Source organism: Diceros bicornis, chromosome 23, assembly GCF_020826845.1.
Source record: "Diceros bicornis minor isolate mBicDic1 chromosome 23, mDicBic1.mat.cur, whole genome shotgun sequence".
NCBI classification, from domain to species: Eukaryota; Metazoa; Chordata; class Mammalia; order Perissodactyla; family Rhinocerotidae; genus Diceros; species Diceros bicornis.
In genome coordinates this window covers 117,015-133,679 of record NC_080762.1, presented here as the reverse complement: position 1 = coordinate 133,679, position 16,665 = coordinate 117,015, and the positions used below count along the sequence as shown (strand labels likewise).

General features: G+C 43.8%; 1 protein-coding gene across 1 annotated transcript in view; it reads left to right on the top strand.

Moving 5' to 3' along the window:
* Positions 1–16,665, top strand: part of ECT2L (epithelial cell transforming 2 like) — a 67,331-nt gene that overhangs the window by 42,760 nt on the left and 7,906 nt on the right. The window contains exons 14-20 of the mRNA XM_058566177.1: positions 5,563–5,649; positions 8,463–8,677; positions 9,639–9,786; positions 11,439–11,512; positions 11,605–11,761; positions 12,434–12,499; positions 14,126–14,214. Coding sequence (XP_058422160.1) covers positions 5,563–5,649; positions 8,463–8,677; positions 9,639–9,786; positions 11,439–11,512; positions 11,605–11,761; positions 12,434–12,499; positions 14,126–14,214 — 836 coding nt within the window. The remainder of the gene's footprint in view (positions 1–5,562; positions 5,650–8,462; positions 8,678–9,638; positions 9,787–11,438; positions 11,513–11,604; positions 11,762–12,433; positions 12,500–14,125; positions 14,215–16,665) is intronic.

Genomic DNA, 16,665 nt, shown 5'->3' with positions numbered 1-16,665 from the left:
TTATTCTGAGGATCCTGAGATCCTCCCACAAGACCTTGGCATCCTAACTGGACAGTGACAATGAGTTGAGAATCAAAATTAACTAAAAAGTCCCATTTACTGACTCTAATTGAACAATAGTTACTTTGTTTTCTGGACTTACAGATTAACTAGGTAGAAAGCTGAAACTCTACCCACAAATGGGTTCTCTTTTCTGCTACACTCTTGTTGGCATGTATTTCAGATGAATGTTTTAAGTACGAATTCTTTTTTTGGGGGGGGGTGGATTTTTCAGAACAAACCTCTGGAATATTTGTCATATTTTCTGCTGAAGAAATGTAGTAAAAAGAGCGAAGACTTTGAAGGAAATGTTATTCTAACAAAATGTGACCTGAAGGCAACACTCCGTTTATTCACGAAGGTAAAGTTGTCTCTGTGTCTTGGTGCTGTGGCTTCACTGCCATTAGACATGTGTGCTTAAGAAATTCATACACAGTCGTGATCATTCTACGGGGAAAGCTTTCAACTTGTCATTTCTCCTAAGAACTTCATTCTCACGGATTATTATAAAAAAGAGTGCTTTGTAGTTTGCTTAAAAGCAAAAGTGGTGCCATGTTGACCAGAGCAGCACCATTTGGTCCTGGGGGAGAATCGCACACTGGCACCTTTTCAGCTGAGTCCTGAGTTAACCTAAAGAGAGTTTTTTTTTTTTTTTCATTTGCAGCCCAGGACACTTTTTTTTGTGAAACTAAGAATGGTTCTTTTTTTCTTAGTTGAGATTCAAATTCATAAAAGAAAAAACAAGTGGGTTTGAAGCTAGTTGTTCAGCTTGACTGACTATGTTCAGAATCCGTACATTCTTGGTTAAGTGAAATAATCAGGATTCAGGAAACACTGCAAATTGCATTCTCACTCAGAAAGCTGATTTCTCTGAAAATGTCATTTTATGCCAACAAGGCACCTATCCGTGGTGACTGAAGGCTTGGGATTCCACCCCCGAAGCAAGCTTACCGTGGAGACTGTTAGTAGTTCCCCCGCAGGTGAGCCATTTGCTCCCTATTCACCTGATGATCTGGAAGTTTCCTCAACACTTCTTTAGAGGAGAGCAGGGTGCAGGGATGGGCGGACAAGGAGGACCCCTGGCGGCAGCGTCCCCTCCTCCAAGCTGCCCCAAAGTTGTTCAGCAAAATGAAAGGCCTGCAGTTATGCAGACCCACCCTCTCCTGTTCCCAGAGCATGCCCCTTAGTCGAACCCCCCCCCCGCAAGCAGCTTGTTCTTCCCAGCCACAAGCACCCTGCCTGAGAGGAGCCTTAATAACCCCCTTTCTGGGGACCTCTAGGCTCTGTGTGGTCAGAGCCTGTTTCCCTGCTGCTCCACCCCTCAGTCTGTCTTGTTGGGAGACACTGTGGACCACGTGTTTGTCAGCGTTCTCCAGAGAAACAGAACCTATAGGATGTGGATATATGTGTAGAAAGGGACTTTTTTATAAGGAATTGGCTCATGCAAGTATGGAGGCTGACAAGTGCTAGGTCTGCATGGTGAGGAAGCACGCTGTGGACCTGGGAAGAGCTGATGGTGTAGTTCCAGTCCAGAGGCAGGAGAAAGCCAGCATCCCAGTGTGAAGGCTGTCAGGCAGGAGGAATTCTCTTATTTGCAGGAGGGTCAGGCTTTTTGTTCTATTCAACCCTTCAACTGGTTGGATGAGGCCCACCACCTTAGGGAGGACAATCTGCTTTACTCAGTCTACCAATTTAAATGTTAATCTCATCCAAAATCACCCTAACAGACACATCCAGAATAACGTTTGACCAAATGTCTGGGTATTCCATGGCCTAGTCAAGCTGACATATAAAACTAACCATCACAAAAGACTTCTCAGGCAGAGGTCAAATCCCCATCTTCCCAATTCAGTTCCCTGAATATTTATAGGAACCAGCCATGTGGTGGGCATTGCCTTAGGCCCTGAGAATAGATGTAAAATGAGACACAGTACCTGCCTTGGAGGTGGATGAGACCTACACATAAATAGACGAGCAGCGTGGTTGGTTCCTGTTAGCAGAATGCAGGAGGCATTGGGGGCCCCAATGGGGATGGGACCAGGAGGGGATGGGGACACCAAGGCGGGCATTTAATCCAGATTCCCTTTCTGCTTCTCAGGGTCCTTCTGCTTTGTTATGGCAGCCACTATCTCTCTGAGATTCTTGAGGATTGTTCTCCCTGAAGCGTGGATGTAGTCTCCCCCATCCTTCAGCCAGTGAAAGCCTTGACAAATAGGACCCAGGGCCCCAGTCACACTCATTTTCCATCGGTTCACTAAAGGGAATGTTACTGCCAAAAAGCGGGGTTCTTCTACTCCCCACAAGACAAGCCAACAGTCGAGAGCAAGGAGGTAGGAGAGAAAGATGTTTTTTACAGCTTGCCAGCAAGGTGGAAGATGGGGGGACTAACGTCCAGAAGAACCATCTTAAAACTACAAAATCTTGAGGCAGTTATATAGGGTAAATGGGCTGAAAAAGCAGGTCTTGGAATGTCGACCATCTGGTGTTGCAGACCTTGAGACACCATATCATCTCTTCTTTCTGTCACTGGTGATGGATACTAGCATAGGGCTTTCTTCCCGGAGGTCGGTACCTTCCAGAGAAGACTTAAAGAACAAAGTTATTGCCTTATTGCAACAGTGAGGTTTACTTGTAAACTGGGGCCATAAAGCTAACAGAGCATGCGTGTCCCCTGGAGACAGGTGCTTAATTATCTAGGCTACGTGCAAACTAAATCATCTTTACAGGGGCTGTCTGGAGAGTCAGGGTCATACGTAGTTCCGACGTGGTTTCCCTCCATAGGATGGCTTCCCCTATGCTAACTTTTCACTGTGCCTCTGTCAGTCAACTCAGTGGTGCTAACAAGAATAATCAACATGTAACCACATTACACACGCTCCAAATTCTTCCCAAGTCCTTACGACTTCTGGGTCTTTCTTGACTCCCTGTGGACCTTACTGAGGTTCTTCCATCCACCAGGACAGAGGGTGAGGCTGTCACCCTGACCATGGACATACAGACCCCGGAAATGCCCCTCTTTGGAGCAAGAAAACTTGAAGAAAGCAGTTGAGACAGAGCTATAGGTGCTTCCTCCTCTGAAGTGTTGATTTTACATTTGAGAGACCTGTTGTTCGTGAGAACCCTTCCTGGAATCTCTGACGTCTGGAAGAAGGGCCACTTAGAACATTTCCTCTCAAAGACACTGTCATTCTTTCCTCTGCCAAATAAAATCTACACTGAGTTAAGTCTTTTCAATCTAAAATTTGACCTAAATGTCAAATCACTTTAATAAAATAATGCAGCAAGTTTGGGCTTAGGGTTGCCTCATTGCTGAAATCAGGCCTGCCAGTGTTACATCACCTGCCTGTAATAAAACTACAAAAATGTGAAACTCCTTAATGCCCAGGAATTTCTTTGATACGTATATTTTTTAATCAAACTAGAAAAAATATGTTAGATTCTTATTTGGTTTTCTATTATTTAACTCTTAAGAACTTGTGCACAAAGCCCATGAAACAGAGTTGAGGACCCCAGGAGGAAAAACCACAGCTTAAATGTAGGTGCTGAATTAGGATAAAATAGAGAAGCTGAGTTTCTGCACACATTGGGGTTTATTTTTAAACCTGTCAGTATTCATCCAGAAGAGCACACAAACTCACAGCCACAGGAGTGGACAGTAATGGCTTCTACTGAGATAATTGCTTTAAAGACCCTTACGTAGGGGCTCATGTAAGAGGGCTTGTCTGCCAAATCCAGAACCAAATACACATACACACATATGTATATACATGTATACAGATAGATACACGTATAGAATTCTCTGCATCTATCAATCAATTTATCATTCATCTATCAATCATTTATCATCTATCTGTCAATCATCTCTATCAATCATCTACCTACCTATCACCTATCTATCCATCTATCTATCATCTATCTTCCTGTTGTCTATCTATCAACCATCTATCCATCTATCATCTATCTATCAATCTATCAATCATCTATCTATCAATCTATCATCTATCTATCATCTATCTGTCTACCTACCTATCGTCTATCTATATCTATCTCTCTATCTCTCTATCTATCAATCATCTATCTATCATCTATCAATCATCTATTTATCAATCTATCATCTATCTACCTATCATCTATCCATCTATCTGTCTACCTATTGTCTATCTATCATCTATCTATCTTCATATATCTATCTATAGTCTATATCTATCTATCTATCTATCATCTATCTATCATCCATCATCTACCTATCAATCATCTATCTATCATCTGTCTATCAGTCTGTCATCTATCTATCTATCTATCTACCTATCATCTATCTACCTTTCATCTGTCTCTCTTTCTCTGTCTTGCATCTTGCTGCCCCGTCAGTCCTGACTGGATCTGTGTGCTTGTAGTGTTTACACTGATTTGGATTCTCCACTGTTTGGGTTCTCTCAATCTTGGGCCAGACAGTTTGAGTTTAATTTTTTGTCTGCAACCACTTCTGCCTACACAACTATTGGTGTCACCACTGACCGGTTGAAGTTATCATTTTTCTATATAAATAATCAGCATTATTATTTTTTTGAAGAAGAGAATGTTTCACTCATAGAAATTTTGAATTATTTTATCAAAATTCAAAGTAGAATTTTTTCCCCTAGCACAAGTATAAATACTTGCCAGGCTGACATGGGACAGCACGATGGGGGAGACCAAACAGTGAAGGGAAGACTCTGGAGCCGACGTTAAGTGCTTAGCCATCAGGAGTGGCTGCAGATACACAATAAAAATTCGTTTTTGCCTGAGCAGAGTAAGGCAAAAGGAATCTTGGTCACAAGCGGACCTCAGGGGGTTGCCGTGGGGAGTCTCATCTTTGAACGGGAAGGGCAGCAGGAATGACCACTCAGCAGCAGCTTTCGGCACAAACGTGGGACAGTCACTCCTCTGCTTGAGGGAACCTGGGAGGCTGCAGGCAGCAGAGGCGGCCATTCTTTGTTGATGTGCTAATGTATGTGGAAGCCACAAGAACAATTAACACGGTAAAGTGAAGGAAGAATAAGCCATATTTAAATGTGGAGACAGACAGGTCTAGAAAGGGCGCGTGAGTTGTTTCTGACACATTTTCATTAGGTGAAGAAAGGGGTGAATTTTAGAAAGTGCTGTGAGCTTTTTCTTCTGGCTTCTTAAAAGTAAGAAACCTATTTGCTCTCAAGTGACGAAAAACAGAGCAGGTTCCTTGAGCCTGTGAGGAGGTGCTGAAGAGCAGTATCCGTCCCCCGGCTCCCAGGGAAAAGCGGGATGCCCTGAGTGTAGTTTCTCAAGAATAACATAGTTCAGAGTAAGCTAAACGTTATTTTTTAAATCATAAAATTTGATTTAAGAGAGGCATCAAATTTGTCAAGTGCTTAATTCATTGTGTCTGGAGAATATTGTGATTAGGGCTAAAAGCAGATCTCCTGAGAGCCTCCTGCAGGCACAGCCCTGACGGGGTGCTCACAGGTCCCAAGTCCTGCCTTCAAATAATCGTCTGCACTTAATCCTCAGGAAAGAAACGTTATGGAAGACAATCCTCAGGACAAAAAGTCAAGTCTCAGCCAAAGTGATCCAAATTTTGAGGTGCTGGTTCAGCTGGTAAGCCAATTATTACATAGCAAAAATTTCCATTTGTTTTGCTCCTGACAAAAAAAATCTTCAGCTTTTATTCTGGTTAGTTCTTTTTTCTTGCAAGTTTCCCTTAGGGGGAAAAAACCCCAAATACAATTGGGGGAATCCAGCTGGTAGATTTTTCTTTTGAGAAAGCCCTAGACTGAAGGAAGTTGAGCCAAGAGGATGAAGGGGCAACATCTTGGCAGCAAGAGCAATCTCTATGCCGCTCCTCGGTTTTCCATTATGACACCAGGACAGCATTTACAGAAAGGGCACGTGGACACAGAGGCTCACCATTTCCAACTGACCCACCAGCTTAGACCCAATTCAAACATGGTGTCTAATCAGTATAACTTTCAGGGCTCTGTCTTTCCATGTAGAAAGGGGAGTGTGTGGAGGAGGCTGCCAGATAAGCAGAGGGTTGGTCCAGTCCTGCCCTAATACTTAGCACGCGCGTGCTGTTTCCATTTCTTGAATACATGCACACATTTATTATCATCACATTTCTTTCTCAGAATCCTGTAAAGTATATGTTAGTAACCACATTTTATGGATGAGGAACTAAAGTTAGAAAAGTTAAATGACTTCCCTAAGGTCAGACACCTGGAAGAAAAAGAAACTTGAATCCTGCAGGGCTGCACCCAGCCCCACTGCGCTGGGCAAATCCACCACTGCAGACAGAGCAGACCTCGGGTTTGCGGGCGTGGTGCTCACTCACCCCGAGTGCAGCCCCAGGATGACAAGGAGGAGTCTTTACCCAGGGCAGTGGATGTGATGCCATCTCATCTGGCCGTTGATAGTAACACCTGACAACAGTTTTAAGACAACAGTGAACAGTTTGACAACTGAAACCTTAAGTCAAAATGATTATAAAGGTTGGATAACTCCAATATTAAAAAAAAATGTACGTACATACCCATAAAAATATAATATAGGTTGCAAGCGAACTGCCAAGTGAGATGCAGATGTAGTTTTTTTTTTTTTAAAGATTTTATTTATTTTTTTCCCCCCAAAGCCCCAGTAGATAGTTGTATGTCATAGCTGCACATCCTTCTAGTTGCTGTATGTGGGACGCAGCCTCAGCATGGCCGGAGAAGCGGTGTGTCGGTGCGCGCCCGAGATCCAAACCCGGGCTGCCAGCAGCTGAGCGCGCGCACTTAACCACTAAGCCACGGGGCCAGCCCACAGATGTAGTTTTAATTGTGGATAAGTCTAAATAGGCATTATATACAGGCCATGTGTTTGAAAGATAACACTTAACCAAGAATAGTGCGTTTATAGTATTTCAAACAGAGTGAGTTTTCTCATTTTTCCCTTAAATTACTTTTTACATTTAACTTTTAGTTCATGAGATTATGGTTGACTTATTTGGGTGAAAGTCACATGGCATTACCCTTAGTCTTGTCATATTTTATTTGGGGCAGTATGGGGCAAACTCGGGGCTGGAGGGCACAGAGGAAATGGTGTTCTAACAGTATTAAAAGTTCTAGACTCAAACATAAGGCCACTGAATTTTAAAAATTTAAATATTGTAATGGTTTTCTATTGTAAACACACTCATTTTATAATATTTGAAAAGTACAGAGAAAATAAAAAGAATTGCCTAGTCCCAGTAATGAAAATTAATTTCTCCACATATGAGTGCAGCACACACAATATCAGAATTGTGGATATTGGTGGCTTCCTCTACACCAGTGTGTGATTTTCCCTTCTGCATTAGAAAATAAAACAGGACTTTGAAATCTAGAAGACACAGGACATCTGGCTCCTGCTCCCCAGGAGGGTCCACAGTCCCCAGTCAGCACCTTTCTCACAGCACATGTGAGAGAGGAGCGTGAGTTTCAGTATTTCTTTATAAGCCAGTGGGCAGCAAATCAGCTGACGACGAAAGGACTAGCTCATTTCAGTTCTTCTGCCTGCAGGGTAATTGGGAACACTGCTGGGAAAGGAACTAGGAAAATGAGTAGGAGGGGGCAGCTCAGAGTCACGTCCACGAGGGCCAGACCCTGTGTCCTCGTCACTGAGTGACCAGCAACGAGCACTGACCCTGAACCAGCCCTTGATGGGCAGATGGATGAAAGTCAGGTCTCAAAATGCTCCCGTCAGGATTCAGGAGTAAAAGTCCGTTTTCTGCTACGGCATCAGGTGCCTGATGTGAGGGCTACCTGGTGATTCTGGGGACAAGGATGGTCAGCGGGGTCCTCCCTAGTCCCCTCTCAATGTTCCCTCTACCCTGCGTATCACAAACCAGAAAGGGGGATCTGAGAGTGACTGCCTGATTGCTCACTGCTTCCTTTTCTCCATCTCTGTTGACATCTGGCTTTTTGAGTCTGTAAGCCTGGAAAGACCAGCCCTGGCGGTCCAGTGGTTAGATCCGGCGCTCTTACCTCTGAGACCGGGATCGTGTCCCCGTCAGGGAACCACACCCCCCGTCTGTCTGCTGTCACACTGTGGCGCCTGTGTGTTGCTGTGATGCTGAAAGCTAGGCCACTGGGATTTCAGATACCAGCAGGGTCACCATGGTGGACAGGTTTCAGTGGAGCTTCCAGTCTGAGACGGACTAGGAGGAAGGACCTGGGCACCCACTTCCCAAACAGTGGGGCTTGAAAACCCTGTTAATAGCAGCAGAGCATTGTCTGATAGAGCCCCGAAGGTGAGGGGATGGCGCAAAAAGATGGCAGGGTTCCCTGTGCTGTCCACAGGGTCACTAGTTGTCAGAATCCTCTCAATGGCACTAACAACAGAGCCTGGGAAGAGTCGTCGCGCTGTCCCTACAAGTTCTTAATGCTTTTTTACAGGAGAGAAAGCTCCAGATGGATTCAGCCGAAAAGCGAACTGGAATTGTCAGGGAGCTCTTACAGAGTGAGAGAAGATACGTGCAGACGCTGGAAATCGTGAGGGACGTTTACGTAACGCCACTGAAAGCAGCACTGTCCTCAAATCGAGCAATTCTGAGCGCCGCAAACATCCAGAGCATTTTCTCTGATAGTCTGCGGATTTTAAGTCTCAACAGGTAAGCCTTGAATACGTATTCAAGGTGGGAGTGGTGGAAGGAATCTACAATTAATTGTTTGAAAGCTGCGCAGAGGCTTGGTCATTCCCTGCCCCCTTGGGACCCTGATCATCTCACAGAAGAGAGAGGATTCTTGCCACTGGGCTGCAACCAGGAGTGATGATTCTCAGGGGCTTCTCCCGGCCTCCATTCAAAGCCACTGTACAAGGAGTGGAGTTCAGTGCCTGGGGATTCCGTATTTAATCTACTGTTCATGCAAAAGACAGTGGGAAGGAGAGCCGTCTGGGGCTGTTCTTAATCAGCAGTGTTTAGTCGAGCAATGGGAAAGGAACTGAAGGATTCACTGAGATTAAATCTCTAGGATACTAGAATTGCTTAGAGGACCCGTGGCTGGGGGTCAGCTTGATAACAGCGTGTGTCGGGTGTGTAACAGTAACAGAGAAGTGATCATCTGCACCGTGGCGAGTGGACAAGCTGTGCTTGTGCTTCTGCTGGTAACTCTCCGGGTGACTTGTGACAAGTTCTTCACCCTCACTGGGCCCCAGTTCCCACAGAATGAACAGGTTGGACTAGGCCTCTGACAGCTGAATGAGGGAGTAATCCACCGGGACATGGGTCGAGAGAGGGTTATGGCACTCGCTGCTGAAGGGAGTTGAGCCCTGTCCCCTGAGGACTGTAAGAAGCTTCACCTGCCTGCCTGGCTGGCCATGCGGGAATGGGATAGTGAGGCCCAGCCCCTGGAGGCCAGCCTGGGGTTCCGACTCTGGGAACTAAGGGGAAGTCAACTCCTCCTGTCCTGTCAGATTTGTACTGCCTTGTGTCAAGACAGAAGTATTGGGCAAAAGCTCTGCCATCGATGACCAGGCTGGAACAGGCTGCAGTAATGACAGTTAATTTATTTTTTAAGTTTGTAGGTCATCACTGGGCAATATTTCATGGTCATGCTTTTCTCATATTGCAGGCAGTTTCTAGGTAACCTGAGAGACAGACTACAGGAATGGAGCCCAGCTCACTGTGTGGGAGAAATATTCATAAAGTTTGGGAACCAGTTGAACACATACACCAATTTCTTCAACAATTACCCTATTGTTCTGAAAACGATTGAGAAGGTAAACGATTGAGTTACCATCCAGGCATTCCGTAGACTTTCTGAGCTTGAAAGGACGTTTTGGGTGGATTGCGAAGGACTAGAATTACTAGGAAAGATTCCTTCTCTCCTCTTAGCTTCTAGGTCTCCCCCGGCTTACTGTGAGCTCCGTGAGGGTGGGACTCCGACTTGTTTGATCTTGTATCCTAGGGGCCAGCACAGTGCTTTACACACAAGCAACTGGCTGTGGGACTGAACTAGTCCTCGTACAAATTGCAGACTTTCATCTGCCCCATTCACCCTGTGGCTCAGTGACAGGGAAGTGGTTAACAATTAGGTAGAAGCAGGATCACAGGCTCTGATTCCCTTGGCCACCGCAGGCCTGTGCGGCCTTAACAAGTTCAGCTCTCTTACGGAGAAAAGGAATCAATAATCCATATGTTTCTTGGAATAAGGACACTCAATCTGTGGGATCTCACTACGAAATAAGGAATTTCTTTGTCTCACATTCCTTAGAGATTTCGTGATAAGCAATTTTCCCGTCGTGACTTATGCCGTATGCAGTCTGAGCAGGAACATTCAGCTGCCTTCTGCATCGCTTGCTGCTCTTGTTGAGATCTCTTCTGATGGCAATAAGGTCCCTCTTTCTTCCTTCCTCAGTGTGTATCAAAAGTAGCAGAAGAGGCTACCTTGCGACACGGTGGCGCACTTCTGCCAGTGTCCACTGTGCCCCCTTTGGCTGTGTCCCCTGTCTGCACTGAGGCCCTGGAGGGAAGGCCTGGGGCTGGGAGGTCTCTGGATGATTCCTGACCTCAGACATCTCCTTTGTAAACTCCTGCCCCACCAAGGGAGTTTAAACACTGCTGGACCACTCAATTATGTGCAAGTTCCATGAATCAGGCAATTCCATAGATCTGACCTTTAGGACAAGGATCAGAGCCAAGTGTCACGTATCATCATAAACAAAGTGGTGCCAACATTTTTATAGTTATGGATAATAATGATATCTATTTCACTAGCATAGGGTGTGCATGTAGGTCCTCAATAAATGTTAGCTATTAATGTTATTAGATCAGTGAATATTTGATTTCTAGAAATTAGCAATCCTGGCATCTTTTAGGCATGTATGTACTGAGAAAAATGAGGTAACTTCTAGGGTGCTCCACTGGTGACGAATGAACACATTTTAACACAGGCATTAGGTACAGGGAAGCACTTCTATAGCGTCACTGTGGACAACGAGAGTAACGTGGTATTGCAGGTGAAAACCGTTAGCTGTTTCTTACTCTAAGGAAACAACGTCTGCCATGTAACAGGCACTTATGGATAGGATCCCCCACCACAAGAGTCAGGCATGAAATCCCTGAGCAAACCGAGGCTCAGAGAAGGTGAATAACTGGACGAGGTCACACAGACTTAGATAAACTAAATTAGAATTCCAGTTCTAATCCAGGCCCACCTGGTTGCGAGGTCCATTCCCATTTGTCTACACTGGTTAAGTCAATGAGTAGGTTAGGGTCATGGCATGATTAACACACTACACTCAGGATGTCAGTGGCACCAAGAGGACTCAGGACACTGTGGCCAGAGGTGGATCACGCTCGCCTGGTGGGACGGAGCGTTCTGCGGCTGACCTACAGAGCAAAGTTGTGAGAGTGTAATGTCCACCTTCAGTGCAGAGAAATGATGCCAGCGTTCCGAGCTTTCCTGAAGAGGCGTGACCACACTGTTGTGACGAACATGCTGAGGTGGGTTCTGAGGCAGAGCACAGCCAGGGCCCTCAGTCAGGGCATGCTTGACCTTCAGGAGACTGGGGTTCCCTTCCCTGTGCCTCCTACAGCCTCCCGGAGCTGCTTCTGTACCCATCCCGAAGATTTGAGGAATATCTTAATCTTCTCTACGCTCTGAGGCTTCATACCCCTGCAGAACATGTTGACCGTGGTGACTTGACCACTGCAATTGACCAAATCAAACAATATAAAGGTTATATAGATCAGGTTGGTTGTTGATAAAAATGCTACAGTGTTTTGTGGTACTCTGACTCCAAGATCCTGAAATACCTTACCTTCTTATGGTGTTCTTTTCTTCAAACAAAATCTTTCATCCTTTTAATGCGAAATCACTGTGTTCAGTGATTTTGAGCACTAAGGGCATCTATTCCAAGCCAAACAACATGAGACAGAATATTTTCAGACATCTGTATAAGTACAATAAAACCTTTGTTAATATGACAGTTTGAAGAATAGAGTATTTGGATTGATTTTTCTAAATAACTAAAAGAAAAAAAAGTAAAATTCTTTGTTTCTGAAAGTACTTCTTAATGTATTAATTAACATTCGTGCCTGAGTATGTACAGCAATCATAATTATTCTCTGAAAGAGTTCAGCATCTTGGAGTACAGTACTGTCATTCTGAAAATATCCCTAATGTGCATACTGCAGGGGTGTCCGGGCTGTGTAAACTGATAACACATTATGCCCAGAAGATGCTTTTTGAATAGTCTTGTCACTTGCCTCTTCGTTTTAAAACATTGGGTATGTGAAATTGAGATTCTTATAGTTTATAAAAATACCAAGCCTGGTATCAAGTGCCATAAAATATTTTAAATCTATTGTTTATGTATAAAAATTTCATAATTTTAGTTTGCCTAAAATCACTTTGTTTTCTAGATGAAGCAAAACATCAATATGAAAGAGCAGCTGTCAGACATACAGAGAATCATCTGGGGGTGCCCTGTACGTATTCTGATATACCTGCTACGTCTCCTGCTCATGAATGTAATAACCTCAAGTCATTGGCAAAAGGAGACTTGCAGGTTTCGGTTCAGCTTACATCTGTTGAATACCTGCTGCATGCCAGGTGCCGCGCTCCCACATTTCACATCCGTGCCATCTGCAGATATGCTCTATGAGAAGAGGTTCACATGGGCTTCACACCATCCCACGGCTTTTCCGCAGTCTCAGCTCCTTGCTTGTGCTGCTGTGATCATGACCCCTCTGAGGAAGCGGGCCATGTCTCCTGCTGTTTTATATCTCCCTGCACTTAGCACTAATGCAGGATGCTGAGGCTGAGGCTATCTCAAAAAATCTTAGAAGTCTCTGCTGGCTGTCTGTTCCCTACAGAACACTATCTGGTCCCGTTCTACCTTCTCTCTTTCTGCCTTGCTACCACCTTATGATCAACCACACTGGTCTACTCACAGTTGTCCAGTAACTTTGGTCTCTCCTCACACATTTGTGCTTGGCCTATGCTCTTCCTTCTCGGAAATTGCCCTTCTTTCCTACTCCACTGGATAAACTCCTGTTCATCCTTTAAAAATCCAGTTCAATCATCATCTTCCTTTTAAAGTTCCCCCAACATCTCCCGCCGTGAGTTCCCCCTTCCTAGGTATGCTGCAGCACCCTGAACACCTGTCACATTTTATTGCCCTCCTTTACCCCTGGGTTGGGAGCTCCATCAGAAACTAACTGTGATTTACTTGTCTTCTAGTGTTTGGTATATAGGAGGAGCTCAATGTATGAGTTATTTTGAATAAAAAAGTATCAATTGATTGGAAATGTTATTTTTATTTTGTCAGTTGGGGAAGCAAGATGGAGTTGTTTTGTCAGAATTTAGATCTGCACATTTTGGTAGGGAAAGAGAAGTGGAATTGACTGGATTACAAAATGGCACATCTTGGCTCTCACAGAGTCCACAGAACTTATCTCTGGGTCACTGCTCACACCAGTGACCGTCTCCAGGGCTAGAGGAGCACAGGGCCAACTTCTTAATTTGTAACAATCCACTCACTTTCTGTTCTTGATAGACCCTTCTAACCCACCCCCACCCTACTTTATTTTTGATACTAGGAAAGCATTTATAAATAAAACAATAATTTCAGTAGTTTTTTTTTTTGTTTTCTGTGAGGAAGACCAGCCCTGAGCTAACATCCAATGCCAATCCTCCCCTTTTTGCTGAGGAAGGTTGGCCCTGGGCTAACATCTGTGCCCATCTTCCTCTACTTTATATGGGATGCCGCCACAGCATGGCTTGACAAGCAGTGCGTCAGTGCATGCCCGGGATCTAAACCTGTGAACCCTGGGCCGCCGAAGCAGAGCGAGTGCACTTAACCGCTGCGCCACTGGACGGGCCCCGTCAGTAGTTTTAAAAATTACACAACATCCTTAAATAGTTTTCATGGTCAATTCTGTGGTCTTTCTAAGGAAAACTTGTTTTAGAAACAATGAAAACATTTGCTTTTTCATAATTGAACTGAGTTCTCCTCAACACTTGCATCTTCTGGGACATAAAATGGTTCTGCAGTGGTGGGACTTATTTTTAACCATTTATGCACGTTTCTAATTTTGTTTTTGATTTCATAGACTCTGTCAGAAGTAAACAGATATCTGATTAGGGTCCAAGATGTAGCCCAACTTCACTGCTGTGATGAGGACATAAGTTTCTCTTTAAGGTAAACATTTAACCATCCTATGGCTGTGACTGTGTCTTACTCGTCTAGTACGTAGCATCCAGTACAATGTCTGACATATCGTAAATTGACGATAAATCTTTGTGTTGAACTGAGAAGTTACACACACATCTCTTTGAGATAATGTCAGATGCTTTATGACCTTACTCACACTCCAGGCAGCTACTGGGTAGAATGGGAGAAAATAAATTGTCTTTGCCAAGACCACACACTCCACAGAAACAGGAATTCTGAAGGTTGGTCACTTTCCTACTGAGAAGAGATCCAAGTATTGTGAGATATCACACTAATGATCTGCTTGACTGTAAGAAATAGAAGACCAGTTTATTATCCTCAGACAGTTATTGAGGTCAGAGAAAAAAGCTCTCACCATAAGACCACGATTATGCTGAGGTCTCACCATATCCAGTTTGCATAGTGCTCATGATACTGAGCAATGGGCTCCCTCTGCTCACTGCAATCTGAGCCAATTAATCACAAGTTAGAGATCAAGAAATGAAGTATAATTAGATGAACTGGCAAATCGGAAGACAGGTGACTAATGTCTCAAAGACCCATCTTCCAAGATTACAGAATCTTGAGGCAGTTATATAGGGAAAATGGGCAGTAAGGAGGGGGTCCAGGGATGTTGGTCTCCAGGCATGATGGGCTCCAGTTATCACATTGTTCCATTCTTCTGTCAGCTGTGATGGATACCTTGTAGCTGTGTTTCTGCCTGTGGTCAGCCTGTCCCTGGAGAGAAACTCAGAGAACAAAGTTTTAATTTATCAAGCTATCAGGGAGTACATAGGTAAGCGGAGGATTTTTTTTAGGGTACGTGCAGAGCAGCGAGTAGTAGCACAGAGGAGGGGCTGGGGCCATTTAGTGTAACAAGATGGCATCACTTATGCTCACTGACACTCACAGTAGTGTAAAAACCAAAGATGAGAGGGTGCCAATTTCCATAAGCTAGCATCCTCTCTCCTCCTTTAGAACAAGGACGGGCAAACTTTTTCTGTAAAGGGTCAGAAGGTAAATATTCTAGGTCTTGCTGGCTAAATGACCTCTGTGGCACCTACCTAACTTTGCCATTGTAGCTCAAAAGCAGCTACATAAATGACACAATACATGACAAATAATACAATCTTCATAAACAGTGCGGTACGTAAAGGAACAAGCATTGCTGTAGTCCAATAAAACTTTATTTACGAAAACAAGTGATGGGGCCCCAGTTTACTGATCTCTGCTTTAGAAAATTGTTTGCGAAACCATGTTCTCAGTATTAATGGCAAAGATGACAACTCAAAAAATAGCAACCAAATACAGAGGGATTAACTCCAATAAAAGAAATAAAAATTGATTTGTCTGCCATTTCGATGACTATTTCAGTGAATGTTTCCCAAGGCCCAGGGCAGGGGAATAGTTGGAAGAAATCAGTCCCCTCACCTCTATCCCCACCGAGAGTGGATCTTAAACAAAAATCAAATCAAACAAGTGTGTCACTTTTCTCGCTGTCACTGTTTTTTTTTTCTTTTGTTGTTTTTGGTCAGTAGCAATAGAAATGAGCTACAGTGATAGCTTTGGAAATTAGCTACCAAACCAGCAATTCTGAACCCACTGGTGTAGCAGGAGACATGCTAGGGAATATTCCAGTTTTTGATTATTAGAATTTATTTTACCTTCATATATTCATTCTCAAACACTGTTCCTTTATGTACGTCTGAGTTTCTGACCTACAAAATTTACCTTTTCTCTGAAGGACGTCTTTTGACATTTCTTGCTGCGGGGGGCAGTTTGGGGGGGACTACTGGCAATGAATTTCCTCAATTTTTGTTTGTCTGAGGGTCTTTATTTCTGCTTCAATTTTGAAAGATAATTTTGCTTGCTACAGAATTCTAGGTTGGTGGGTTTTTTCTGTCAACACTTATTTCACTCCACTCTCTTCTTGCTTGCATGGTTTCGGAAGAGACCTCCAATGTAATTCGCATCCTTGTTCCTCCATAGATGAGGTGCTTTTTTTGTTCTCTAGGTTCTTTCAAGATTTTATCTTTGTCTTTGATTTTCTAGAGTTTGAATGTGATATGCCTAGGTGTAGATCTTTTGGTATTTATCCTGCTTGGTATTCTCTAAGCTTCCTGGACGTGTGGTTTGGTGTCTATCAATAATTTTGGAAAATTCTCAGCCATTTTTACTTCAAATATTTCTTCTATTCCTTTTTCTTCTCCATCTGATGTTCCCATTAGACATATGTACACTTTTTGCAATTGTCCCACATGTCTTGGATATTCTGTTCCTTTCTTTTTCAGTCTTTTTTTCTCTTTGCTTTTCAGTTTGGGAAGTTTCTGTTGATGTATCTTCATGCTTTCCTTGGCAATGTCCAGTCTGCTGATGAGCCCATCAAAAGCATTGTTCATTTCTGTTACACTGTTTTCTTTTTTTTTTTTTTTTGTTAGG